Below are 14,166 nucleotides of genomic sequence, written 5' to 3'. Positions count from 1 at the left end.
TTTCAAAATTGTCGCTCTTTTTTTGTTTATAGCGCAAAAAATAAAAACCGCAGAGGTGATCAAATGCCACCAAAAGAAAGCTCTATTTGTGGGTAAAATAAACACCTACATTTTGTTTGCTACAGCATCGCACGACCGCGCTATTGTCAGTTAAAGCAACGCAGTGCTGTATCGCAAAAAATGGCCTGGTCATTAAGGGGGAAAATCTTCCGGGGCTGAAGTGGTTAAACAAAGTAAAATGAAATACTATTAGATTAATGCACTTTGCACTGCTCCCATTCCTTCATATATGCAGCTATCTAATTTGCCGATGCAGTAAATTTCAGATTTAACATTTTTTCAGTCATAATTGCATTAATCATCAAAATATATCTCTAGGTTTCATTTAAATTTATTCCTGCTTTTATATATAAATTTGCATAGGTTACAATAGGCTCTCTGCATGTCCTCCTCTGAATTAAAATCCTTTAATAAGATCATTCAGAGAATTCAAAAAGGTCCATCTTACAGGGCATTGTGCTATACAGGTGTGTCTGAATAAAAGCATAGAAGCAAAAAAAAAAAAAAAAAAAAAAAAATATTATATATATATATATATATATATATATATATATATATATATATATATATATATATATATATATATATATATATATATATATATATATATATATATATATATATATATATATATATATATAAAATTTTTTTTTTTTTTTTTTTTAAAAGCTAAAGAAAGAATTTCTAAGCAATGTTGGGGCTCATTCACATGGCATTTATATAATATTTTTTTCAGATAATTTTGTAAGTGGTTCTATAGCCAGATGAATATGACAAAAACTCACCTGAGTTTTAGAACAAAAGTATGTTTCTGTTGTGGTATAAAATGACACCTGCAATCTTTCCTAGTCTAAAGAATTGTGAGGGGAGCCAATTAAAAGTCAGATTTATAGTCAAATGCTATGCAAACACTTTTAATATGGTTTGCAAGTGTAGAGCAGGTATCATGCAGTCAAATAACTTACTGGAGGTCCTCTGAAAGAGGAACCAGCCCAGAAGTCTCAAAAAAATAAAACCAACCAACCTCTTTGCATAGTAAATCACTTTCCACATTGCCCTCCCCATACTCCAGTAAACAGCTCCCCTTCTCAAACCTAAAATGTGTCTATATGTAGATCAGTGTTTCTCAACTCCAGTCCTCAAGGCACCCCAACAGGTCATGTTTTCAGGATTTCTCTCAGATGAAACAGCTGTGGTAATTACTAAAGCAATGAAACTGATCAAATCACCTGTGCAAAATAATGGAGAGCCTGAAAACATGACCTGAGGTGCCTTGAGGACTGGAGTTGAGAAACACTTATGTAGATGATGTAAAATAAACGTAACCTTTGAAATGCTTTATCCCCCAATAAAACTACAAATGCTTAAAAAGGGGAAATAGTTTTTCTTCAAAAACCCCTGCTCCTTTCCCAAACTTAACTAACCTTTCTCCCAGTGATGAACTTTGAAAGTTCTTGAAGCCACAGTTCAACCGGTCACTGCAGTGTATACATCCAGCCAAACACACAGTTGGTGAGTTCTCAATAGTTTTTTCTCCTTTGGCCCCCATTCTGCCCCAAAAGAAGCTAAAGTACATTTTCAAGTATCGAGCTTCAACTACGTTCAGGTGTGAACAGTGCCTACTGCATATAACCTAGTGCTGGGCACTGAATGTGCTTCTTGTGAAGCTTCAAATCTCTCAGGTGTGAACAGGGCCCAAATTAGGAGACACTTGGGACAGGAGACTACAGGTTTCTAATGCGCAAGCCCTGATCATGGAAAAAACTATACTTACCCTTAAAAGTCCCTTGAAATTCAGCAAGTGTTTTATTACATTTCCAAATTATTACCATGTAAACAGCAGCTTTATGCTGGTCTTGTGCAAAAGAATCTAACTAGATTCTATTCTATTTCTACCCTTTTCTGCTGCCTGATCAATGCTGGTCCTGGTTCTCCCATTTGCACTGTGGTTCATCTGGCCAACCTCTATTTTGCTATAGGTCAAAGTGTTGTAGGAATTTGGACATAACCACACTGTGTGGCGAAGGATCATAAATCAGATTTCCTTCACAGCAATACAGCAGTGATCAGCAGGTGAGGTTAGTATTAAATAACCTCTGTCTGGGCACATTTTTGACCATAAAGATTATAGTGACAGTCACTTTAACAGTGAAGAGTGTTTAACACAAAGGCTACTTTCAGACTGGGGTGGGCCTTGGCGGTAAAGCAGCGCCGCTATTCAGCCGCTAGCAGGGTGGTTTTAACCCCCGCTAGCGGCCGACAAAGGGTTAAAACTGCCCGAAAAGCGCCGTTGCAGTGGCGGTTTGGCGGCACTGCCCCATTGTTTTCAATGGGCAGGGGCGCTCTTGTGAGCCAATAACTGTGTTCTCTGCCTGTGCACAAGGGGGTTATGGACGCTTTAGGAGCGGTGTTTACACCACTCCTACAGCACTGCAAAGATGTGGCTTGCAGGCCTTTTTTTACCGTCCTGCAAGCGCACCGCTCCACACACTTTCACACTGGAGAGACAGGAGAGGCTCTTTACAGGCACTATGTAGGCGCTATTTTTAGCGCTGTAGCGCCTGTAAAGCGCCTCAGTGTGAAAGTAGCCTAAAGATTAAGGGTTTGAGTTATTTGTGGTCTCGAGATGTTAAAGGATAGGTTCTTGTTTTTAGGGTGGAACATGTAACATGTTCCCGCTCCTGCAGCCTCTCAGTGATCCCCCTTCTAATTGACAGGGGCTGGGTATCTTCCCCCCGCATCCACTGTCACAATCACCCACTGTCACAATTTAAAAAGGATGCGGCCGTGTGGGCTCTGCATGGTTTCTGTGAATGAACTATAGATACCGACAAGCCTTTGCTTGTAACTTTCAATGAACTATCAGAGCACTGGTGAGTGCTCTAGGAAGTTCATTGATGCTTCCTGTCATTCACAACTGTCTGCTGTATGAGGTACAGGCAGACTGCTACATTGACAGTCAGCAGGAGCCTAAACCTGAGATCTGCTGATCATGGGAGCAGGGCTTTGCAGGCTCCTAAATAAAAAAAAATAATAATAATAAATGCACATTTTTTGAAATGTGCATTTATCTTTTTTTTATAAATGTGAACTATTCCTTTAAAGTGTATGTAAAACTCTAACAATGAACTTTTTTTATTTGCTCCCTTTTGGGCTGATAAACATCAATTGAACGTGGTTTGACACTTTTTTGGTGAGCGTAAACAATACCTGTTGATTTTGCCAAAAATCTTGTGAGCCGATAACTTTGTGTTCTCTGCCTGTGCACAAGGGGGTTATGGAGAGGGGGAGGAGAGTTCTTTGTTCAACATGAGAAATTAAGTATGCTGGGGCATTTATTAAAATTGGAGCAGCAGTGCATGGCAACCAGTCAGCCTCTAACTTTAGCTTGTTCAGTTAAGCTTTGGAAATGAAAGCGAAAAGCCAATTGTTTGTCATGCACAGTTGCTCCAGTAAACTCCCCCCACTGTGATGTCATGTCAGAGAGGAAAGTAGGTACAGGATATATTTCTGAGACCCCAAATTATTTTTCAGTACATGCATGTTTACAGGGATAAAATCATGCATTCCAGAAATGTATTAAAAAAAACAAAAAAAAAAAACAAACATATTTAATTTGTTTTGACAACGAAATACAAGAAATATACAATATACTCACATGGGACCGCGAGAAGCTTGTCGAGCTGCCTGGCGCTCTTTCCTCTTCTTGTCTGGGGGTTTTGCCAATACTATTTCAATGTCTTCTCCTTCCAAGTCTGTTCCATTCATTTCATCCATTGCCTTTTATGGAAATTGATAGGACTGAATATCCAAAAGCAACAAGGTAACCCAACATTAAGCAAGCAAAGTAATAGATGAAAATGGCACCAACCTAAAACACTAGACTAAAAAAAAAATGCTGAAGGCAAGGTCCTGCTTGTATATTGCAAAACAAAATCAGCAGAAAATTCTACAAAAGAATACGTCTTAAAATGGTTATGCTGCATTTACGATTGTCATCATTACTCCCATATTCTTCCTTGTCTACCTAAAAATGATTTCCATTTTAGATGTCAGTAATAAACTAAGCATACAAACTGTATGGGCCACAATATAACTGTTTACGTTATTTTGAATACAAGGCTACATAATCAAAAACCCCCCTTTATCATTCTTACCAGATTGGTTTCTGAAAATCTTTAATTGGTCTCACCCTGACTGCAGAGTCTCTCTCCTCAAAGTGTACAAAGGCATAATCCTTTAGCTTCTTCACCCGCTCCAGCTTTCCAAACACTGAAAAAGCCTTCTCCAGGGTTTCCTCAGTTACAGTGGAAGACAGGTTTCTCACAAAAAGTACTTTGACCTTAAAGAAAAAAAAAAAAAAAAAAAAGTGGTGAGGGGAAAGAATAGAATGCCTTTTCTTACACTTTAAATACCGCCAACATCTTGTATGAGTGGACCCATATATCAGTCATTATCCAAAGGGTGTTTTAATCAAAAGCATTCACAGCTGGATATTACCATGATATGCCGATTTTCTCGGCTTTTGTCATGGCAGATTATATTTTCCTCTGCTTTAAATACCTCCTCCAACATGAATTTAATAATTTTTGCCATTTTGGGCTCTTTTTATATTTCCCTTCATCTACTCTAGCAAAAGTGCCAAATTTAGCTCTAAAAACTGCTGTATCAATGTTAGCAGTATGTGTGGCCATATAGTTTTAATTTTTATTTGTGTGCATTCCTATCTGCTCAATATTAGGTCCTCTGAACATATGTGCACATTAGCTTCTCATTCAGCTACTCACCTTTGCCATAATCTCAGGATCGGGCTCCTCCACAGGATCTGCCCACTCTACAGTGACCGCATTCCCCCAAACCTTCACCTTTCCACTCATCAACCTCCGTCTGGCTTGAGCTGCACTTTTGTGGTCCTCATACTCCAGAAAACAAAACCCACGGTTCTTTTTCTTGTCATCCGGTTGGTGATACAAGATCACATCCACCAGGCCCTCTAGAATATACACAATGTATTGTCAACAGCTATTGTAAAACAGCAAAAAATACAGAACATGAATATTACTTAGGCCTTTTGAACATGGGCAAAAAAAAATAAAAAATAAAAGTGCCTTTTTTTTACATATCTGAATACAGGTGCATTGTTATTTATATATGAGACAATGGACACAGCTACATAAAGATCAGTAACACAGCCTTCATAGTTCAGAGCCGAAAAATAAAAACAGAAATATTATGTTTGATTTCAGTAATTTACGCATTTATGTATAAACTGCAACACTGGCAGCTAAAAGAGGATACACAAGGTACATACGAAACATAACTTGATTTTTCATCCAGAAAGATACTGCACATAAGCATCAGTAAAATATTACTTCCATGTGCAAGGGGCTCTAAAGCATATTTATATAATTTTTTTTTTTTTTTCATAGAGTGGGGAAGGATTAGAACTTTTTAGGTTTACCATAGTCGTTGAAGGTTCTATTGGAGGGATTCCTTCACTTCCTGTTAAAATGTTGTCCCCAGGACAGGAAGATTCTAATTTTTCGGCATTCTATCCACTACTAAAACAAAACTTTTGCATATTGATGCATTTTAAAAGGAGCAAATTTCTGCCGGGCACCCGCGATCGCTCCTGACACAACGAGAACAGGGATCTGTGTGCGTAAACACACAAATCCCGGTTCTGTCAGGGGAGTAGAGAGAGATTGTGTGTTCCTACTAAGTAGGAACAACGATATGTCTCCTCCCCCAGTCACACACCCCCCCAGTTAGAAACACACATAGGGAACACAGTTAACCCCTTGATCGCTCCCTAGTGTTAACCCCTTCCCTGCCAGTGACATTTGTACAATAATCAGTGGCTATTTTTAGCTCTGATCGCTGTATAAATGTCAATGGTCCCAAAAAAAAAGTGTCAAAAGTGTCCGATCATTCTGCCGCAATGTCGCAGTCCTGATAAAAAAAAAAAAAAAATCGCAGATCTCCGCCATTACTAGTAAAAAAATAATAATAATAAAAAGGACATAAACCTATTCCCTATTTTGTAGACGCTATAACGCTAAACCAATCAATAAACGCTTATTGCGATCAATTTTTTTTTTTACCAAAAATGTGTAGAATACATATCGGCCTAAACTGATGAAGAAACTTTTTTTTAAATAATTTTTTGGGATAATATAGCAAAAAGTACAAAATATTGTGTTTTTTTCAAAATTGTCGCTCTTTTTTTATAGCGCAAAAAATAAAAACCGCAGAGGTGATCAAATACCAGAAAAAGAAAGCACTATTTGTGGGGAAAAAAGTACACCAATTTTGTTTGGGTACAACGTCGCATGACAGCGCAATTGTCAGTTAAAGCGACGCAGTGCCGTATCGCAAAAAATGGCCTGGTCAGGAAGTGGGCAAATCCTTCCGGGGCTGAAGTGGTTAAAGTATGAAAGATATCCCAAAAAAAAAAAAAAAAAAAAAAAACAGATATCCTTCCTCTAAAGCTATCCTATTAAATCAAAAAATAGATATTCACCTCCAGATTCTGAAGAGGCTACAGTGCTTATGAGCCAAGTTGAAAAGAAGGTCTCCACTACTGGTGTTTCTATAAAAACTTGATAGCTGAAATACCAAGGTGAGTATTTTGATTTAAGAAGAACAGAGAGGCACTGGAGGGAGGATATTTATTATTGTGGGATAATCATGGAGTTATCTTTTAACTGGTTTAATGTAAATAAAATCCCACAAATGTATGGCTTCACAATACCAGTAAAAATTAATCTGCCTAAAAAACAGTACCTGTAACTTTACTAAATTCCTCTAGAATATTTTCTCTTGTCTTATTTTTGGGTATTGAGCCAACAAAAAGTCTGTTATTTGCCACAGAAATGCACACTCCAATGTGTTTGCCAGGGCGTATTTCATAGTTGTCACACTGAAAAGAGAAAAGTAAAAATGTACATATCTCTGTAAATGTGAGTGAAGAGACGGATTCCAGGACATTTTAACATCGCAGCAAATATTCAAACCCCCACATCCAAAGTTGGATTATCAGTTTTAAAAGAATTTACCCATAAAAGCATCAGTTATGCGTGTCTAATAACCATAAGCAATGGGGCATGTGTCCTCCATCTTAAGTTTGCAAATCACTAATTTTATGTGTGGTAAAATGACAATGCTATCCAACATGCCCAGTAACCTAAAAACTGCAAGAGGCACTGCAGGCACTATGTACAGTGCTAATGTTGTTTACCTGCTCCACCATTTTACTGCAGGTTTATGCCATATCAGAAAAACCCTTTATGAAAAGCTATAAAAGGATGGCGTGGATGAATTAAGTCTACTTGGTCTCTGGTGCATGGTTTAAGTGTGGGGAAAAAGATGTATAGAAAAAAAACAGAATAATGCAAATTATAATTTCACTGTAATGAGACAAAACAGATATTAAAAACATCCAAACACATTGGCATCATAATATATATTCACACATACGAAATACTACGCTAAAGTCTTAAAATCACTAAAAGAAAGAAAAAAAAAACTAGGATTTTTGTACTTACTGTAAAATACCACTTTTTCCCTCCAATGAACTCCAAGAAATACAAACAGACAAACATTGACAAGCCTGGTATAACTCCTCCCACTTACAGCATGCCTGGAGAAATGCAATACTAGAAGCATGATCATAGACACAAAAGGGCGGAACCTGTGTATCTAAATGAACTCCAAAAAATGGATTTTACGGTTAGCAATTTTCTTTGTCGTCATTCATTGAAACACAGAATTTAGACAATGTGAAATGAAAAAAGCAGTCCAACTGAAGAGTAGGCAACATTCACAAAAGACTAACAGGTCCACACAACAAAACTGAATTTAGGACTGCTTGTACTGCTCAAAGCTGGCAACAGAAAAGGTAGAACTTCCTGTGAAAAGAGGACCAGGTGGAGGCCTTGCAAGTCTGGGAAACAGATGCTGAAAAGCCCAAGAGGTAGTTACACAGATCTAGTAGTGTGCCTTAACAGGAAAAGGCACCCAATCCTTAAAGCAGAACTTCAGTCATTTTTTCATCTTTCCATCTATTGAATCTTCTGCCCTTGTTGTTTTAACTTTGGATAGTAAAACATTTTTTTTCTGCCAGTAAATACCTTATACAGCCCACTTCCTGTTTCTTGTCTGGTAAAATGCCTAGACATATGACATCATGCAGAGTTCTCTCGCTCACGCTCGTGAGAGTTTGCCAGGAAGGGAGGGGGGTGAGTCATAAGAGGGCCAATGAGAGCTGCAGGTATGCCTCTGTACTGTAAATCCAGGAAGTGAACAGGCAGCAGCTTCAGCTGCCCACAGTTAAATTGATTGCAGTCAGACTCAGTGGAGGGAGATTTCTGTAGCATATTTGGCAAGTACAGAATCACAATACATATAAAAGTGGTTGGAGAGAAGCATCAGAAGGGCAAAGATGTTTTTATTACAAATTATGTGAGCAGACTGCAGTTCCTCTTTAAGAATATAAGCCTGAACGGTCTGTCTGACCCACCAATAAATTGTGGACCAAGCAGTTGGTTCCCCTTTAGTGGCTGCATTCAGAAAGTGAAGGGGAATTTCCTTTGGATGCACTGCAGCAGCACAGAGGGGCAGAAGAACAATACCCTGGTTGAGGTGAAAGGCAGAAACCACCTTAGGAGGCTCTGGGCCGTAATACCACTTTGTCCCTATGAAAACAGAAAAAGATCTTTACAGGACAAAGCCACCAGCCCTGACACGTGCCTTGCAGAAGTGAGGTTAACAGGATAAGCAACCCTGTGATTAAGGGTGGAAAGGGGAACAATCCTGATAGATCAGAAACTGAGTCCAGAAAGAACCAAAATTCAAATATAATTAATACCAATCTGACAGGAGGAGCTACATGAGAGACAATATTGGAAGTGCCAACATTTGACCCTTGAGGGTGCTTAGGGCCTGATTGCAAAAAGGTTACGATTCATCCAAAAGAGCCTGTAAAGAAAGCTTCCAAGAGCGATGGTAGATCTTACAGAAGCAGACTTCATAGCTTTTAGCATCATGGGAATCACAGATTTAGAAGGCCCCTGTTTCTCAAGACCTGGGCTTCAAACCCATGGCATTAAAGCCAGTGACCAGGAACTTTCTTTGGGATAGACCATCTTGACAGTCTGGGAAAGCCCACAAAGCATCTGCCATCCAGAGCTAAAGGAGTATTGAGGAAGGAGTTTCAGAGGAAAAATGGTTGTATTGATCCCAAGGAGCTACCAGTGCAACCGCTACACATAGAGGACCTCTGTACCTGAAGACAAACGTGTCCAGTTTGTTATTAAATTTGGAGGCCAGAAAATCCACATCTGCCACCCCCCCAACAGTGACAGGTCCTAGAACAGCTCCAGATGTTGTTTCAATGCCCCAGATATATGCTCTGGACAGCTCTGAGGAAGTATGCCTGCCAACTGTCCATCCCTGGGATGTAAATGGCAGAAAAAGCTGGAACATTTAGTTCTGCCCAAGACAGAATCCTTTCTACCATTTCTGGTTCCCCTGCGATGGTTGATATACACTACAGTTTTGGCATTGTTCGACTGAATCCAGATCAGTAGATGGGATTTCTCACGCAACCAAGTCCCCTGCATCAACAAGGTGCCTAGGGCTCCACCCAAGCCCATCAAGCTCGCATCAATTGTAAGGATCTTGCAAGAGGTTACAAGGAAGGATTTTCCTAAGTCCAGAGCTGGATTACTTAGCCACCAGGCCAGAAATAACCCCGTGCTCAGTATCTGGTGAAATGGTTTGTCTAGAGCAGAGTTTCTTAACCAAGGTTCATCCAGAGGTTGCTAGGGGTTCTCCGAGCAATTTCTGCCTCTTAGATAAGTTCCCACTGACCTTTTTAGCTATCTCCAAGGGGTTAATTCTTCCCAATGACCACAAGTGTAAAGGGCATTCTTTCCACTGACCATCACACCAATGTATCACAAGTGGTAAACATAGCAATATTTAAACAGGGGTTCCCTGAGAGTGGAAACTAAATTTCAAGGGTTTCTTTGTTGAAAAGGTTAAGAAAGGCTCATCTAGAGACTTAACCAATTTGTCCTGCAATGGGAAGAGCTTGAGTTGAAGCGGTCTTGAGCCGAATTAGGCAAAGAGGATTGTCTCATAGGAGGCTACCATTATCCCCAGGGCTCCTAAATACAGAAGAGTTGGGCAGCTCCTGGAAAGTTAGAAGTTTATTTTGGGGGAAAGACAACTCTGGCTTGACCTGTGTCCAGGATAAGCAGGCAGTCAGTAAGAACCTGTGCTGACTGTTCCTTCAACAGGAGCTTGTCAAGATATCCCACAATAGCGATGTCCTTGAAGCATGGCAAGACAAGCACAGTGGCCAATACCGTGATGAAACACACTGGGTGAAGACAGGCCGAATGATGAGGCCACATCGAGCGAAGAAAGTATCAATGTGCTGGAAAAAGGCAAGTATAAGACGCCCTTAATGTCCGCAAAGACCAGAAAGTCTGTCTCATGGAGGCAGACAATGAAAGAACTGGTGGATTCCATGCAGAGTTTTAGGCCCGAATGAAGACATTTAGTGCCTTGATATCCAAGATGGGGCAAATTCTTCTTTTTGGTTTGGCGACTGAAAAGTTTGGATTGGAACCCCCAGAACCCCTTTGCCAAATGAATCAGACCAAGAACCCTTTGATCCAGAAAATCTGTAAAGGTTGCACAGGGATTGGTTAGCCTGCACAGATACAAAAACTGGTTGTAAAAAAAAGTGGGCAGGGGGCCAAAAGCAGATTTGTAGCTTGGAGCCCCTGGAAACCATATCCCATACCCAGGAATCCAAGATTCTGCCTGGCTAGGTGTCCACAAAGGCTAACAGACTTTACCAAACTTTGGAAAATGGGGCACTCCTTCTTGCTGAAGAGGATTTGTTAGAGAACCCGGGGTGTTTGGGGGCCCAAGATTTGCAGTTGAGGTGGGCACCTGGATTTGGTTAAGGCCTGGGAATATGGAATAGACACTCTTCTTGGCTAATGAGGATGTCTAATGCCGCGTACACACGAGCGGACTTTACGGCAGTCTTTGTCTTGCAGACTTTGACAGACTTTACGAATGAACGGACTTGCCTACACACGATCAACCAAAGTCCAAAGGATTCGTACGTGATGACGTACCGGACTAAAACAAGGAAGTTCATAGCCAGTAGCCAATAGCTGCCCTAGCGTCGGTTTTTGTCCGTCGGACTAGCATACAGACGAGCGGACTTTTCGACCGAACTTGAGTCCGTCGAAGATTTGAAACATGTTTCATTTCTAGGTCCGTCAAACTTTTGGAGAAAAAAAGTCCGCTGGAGCCCATACACGATCAAATTGTCCCACAGACTCCGGTCCGCCGAACAAAGTATGCCGTAAAGTCCGGTCGTGTGTAAGCGGCATAAAGAAGCTCTCCAAAAAGATGCTTGTCCTTCGAAGGGCTTTTTTTTTTTTGTTTTTTTTTTTCAAATTCAGCATTTCAACCAGAGAGTTCGAATTATGTTCACTGAAAGTATACCAAAAAAATCAATGATTTAAAAAAAAATAAATAAAAAAACTAAAATAAAAAAAGTATCAGATTTTTTTTATTTTATTTAAATCAGATTTTTTTGATTTATATCAAATTTATTTTAATAAAATGCTTTTAGAGTAAAAATCTATCTATCTAAAAACCGTTTTTATTTAAGATATATTAAGAATTGAGTTTATTCAGCATGAAATGGAGCTTAGTTATGCAGCATGGAGCTGTATATTCTGCAATATTTACATTTTTGGTAAACTCATTAAATGAATCCAAGCTCTGCAAGCTGAGATAACATGCAATGTTATTGTTTTAATTAAATAAAATAAATTTGAGTAGTTCAACTATGTGTGATTAACCTAAAATCAGTTCTGATATCACTGTTTTACTAACCTGACAGCTTATTATTCTAAATAGAAAACATTAATTTTGTTTGCAAATATTAAAGATTGTAACTACTAGCAGGAATGAGTCCTTACATTTAAAGAGCACCTGTCATTTCAGATCCATCATGGCAGCGCCTGTTAGCAGGAAACCACTCACCTGCTGCCGCCATGTCCCTCACCTTGTTGCGTCACTGCCGCATTACCAGCCGTCCCATTAAAGTGAATGGGACTGTCGGTGAGTCAACAGCAGGTCAGAGGAGGAGCCATTGGGGGACAGAGATGACAGCTGCTCTTTAAAAATTATGATTTAAAAACAGAGTTGATTAAATCAAGCCTTTTTACTAATGATTTAAATCAAATCCACCCTGCAGGATACTTATCCAGACAATAAGCCAGGTAATACCTACTGTTTAAAAAAAAAAATATATAAGCATAAGCTTTAAATGTTCCACAAACAGGGATTTAATTTGGAAAGAAACGTGATCCCTTCTCATGGCCCTGGTCCACTCACCTAAATTTTGACAGACTAGCATTGCAGCTAATAAAGACTGTAATGCAGGACCAGGTAGATAAATTGGTTTAAAAGTTTTAAATGCTCACCGATACAATCTGAGCGGGTGGGAGGAAGGGGAGGCAGGAGCTGGAACATGTTACAGGTTCCACTCAATACAGGCGGAACCTGTAACCTGTTCTAATGGTAAACTTATCCTTTAAATGATCGAGATTTAAATCTACTTTAAAACTATGGTACTACCCTATCTTGTCAAACACACCATTTGCTACAACCTAAAACAAGCTTTAAAAAGGTTTGCTTGCATTCCTACAAATTTAGGAGAGGCAAACTGGCTCCGTTGACCTTTTTGTCAAGGTAATCCTGTAGGAGTCTATCCAATTGATTTTTTTTCGTACAGATAGACACATTTCACGCCAGAATTTTTATTTTTCCTTTATATACTTCTTCAAAGCAAAAGAACATGACAAATCATTACCAGCTTAACGGCCTCTTGTGCTGCTTCTTTATTGCAGAATGTGATGAAGGCATAGCCTCTATTTTGTCCAGTCAAAGGATCCATCATAAGTCGAAGATCCCAGATAGATCCTGCTTTTTCAAAAAGAGGTACCAACTCATCTTCATAGAGATCTCTAGGTATCTTACCAACAAAAACCTGTTAAAAGAATTACATGATAAAGTAACGTTATTTAGATTGTAATGCAAGTGTGTGTAAAGGAGGAAGTAATTTTGCACAAACCTCTGTTCCAATTCCAGGCTGTGCACATGACGCCACGGATTCTGGAGGAGGACCTCCATACTTTCTTTGTCCAGTTGTCACATCCAAGCTATATCCAGTTCTTTCCAATAATGCCTGAAAAGAAAATCAAAATTGTCATCTCCGATGGCTCGGTTTGTAAATCAAACTTCTTTTAAATGCACAAAAATGCAAAAAAGGGGGGCTTCTAACACACAAAATTACTACAGTATCAAACTGCTTCATGAAGGTAATTCAGATATTTAGTTACTTGTCAAGGGAGAACTTTCAAAGTTTTTCAAATATACTCAAATATAACCAGGGTAGGAAAGAATTTATTATAACCACTCAACTCATCTTACTAAATAAACCTAGAGCTAAAGTCACCAACCACCCCCAGAATGCACACATTGGAATTAGAAATGCTTGGCAAAACAAAAAACTGTTAGAATCAAATCACATAACTTGTTAAATACAATTGAAAAAAAAAAAAATGCGGCTCTAAAGCGGAGCATAGATGGATAAAAATTTGGCTGATTCAGATGGCTGCAGCCGCTGATCAGTGTATTCTGACAGTGGAGCTTCCTAGTAGGGAGGATTCCTCCATTGACCTTGCTTGTTTCGATGGAGAAATCAGCCTGCTGGTTAATCTGAAAAAGTGAAGTAATCTAGCGCCAGTGTAGTATAACTATAGAATTTTTTTTTTTTGCTCCATAAGACGTACCTAAGTTTTAGAGGAGGAAAACAAGAAAAAAAATATTCTGAAACCAAATGGTGTACCAAAATATTACCAGTGCCCATGAAATGCAGCCCAACCTGTGCCAAATAAATGCAGCCTTACCTGTGTCCATTAAATGCAGCCTGTTCTGTGCCTGGCGACTGGTGAGGATGTCATCACAGTCGGCCTGTCCACCTGTCACTCAGAAGACACAGCA

The 14,166-nt window shown here is 39.3% G+C and overlaps 1 protein-coding gene across 1 annotated transcript in view; it reads right to left on the bottom strand.

The window, feature by feature from the left end:
• The window catches only part of LOC141128337 (heterogeneous nuclear ribonucleoprotein R-like), a 98,071-nt gene that overhangs the window by 17,759 nt on the left and 66,146 nt on the right, over nucleotides 1-14,166 (bottom strand). Inside the window, exons 4-9 of the mRNA XM_073615576.1 lie at nucleotides 13,235-13,348; nucleotides 12,974-13,150; nucleotides 6,847-6,982; nucleotides 4,848-5,053; nucleotides 4,253-4,402; nucleotides 3,719-3,840 (exon numbers count right to left, since the gene is read on the bottom strand). Coding sequence (XP_073471677.1) covers nucleotides 3,719-3,840; nucleotides 4,253-4,402; nucleotides 4,848-5,053; nucleotides 6,847-6,982; nucleotides 12,974-13,150; nucleotides 13,235-13,348 — 905 coding nt within the window. The remainder of the gene's footprint in view (nucleotides 1-3,718; nucleotides 3,841-4,252; nucleotides 4,403-4,847; nucleotides 5,054-6,846; nucleotides 6,983-12,973; nucleotides 13,151-13,234; nucleotides 13,349-14,166) is intronic.

Source organism: Aquarana catesbeiana, linkage group LG02, assembly GCF_042186555.1.
Source record: "Aquarana catesbeiana isolate 2022-GZ linkage group LG02, ASM4218655v1, whole genome shotgun sequence".
Lineage (NCBI taxonomy): Eukaryota > Metazoa > Chordata > Amphibia > Anura > Ranidae > Aquarana > Aquarana catesbeiana.
Note: the sequence above shows the minus strand (reverse complement) of the source record. Positions and strands in the feature narration are given on the sequence as shown.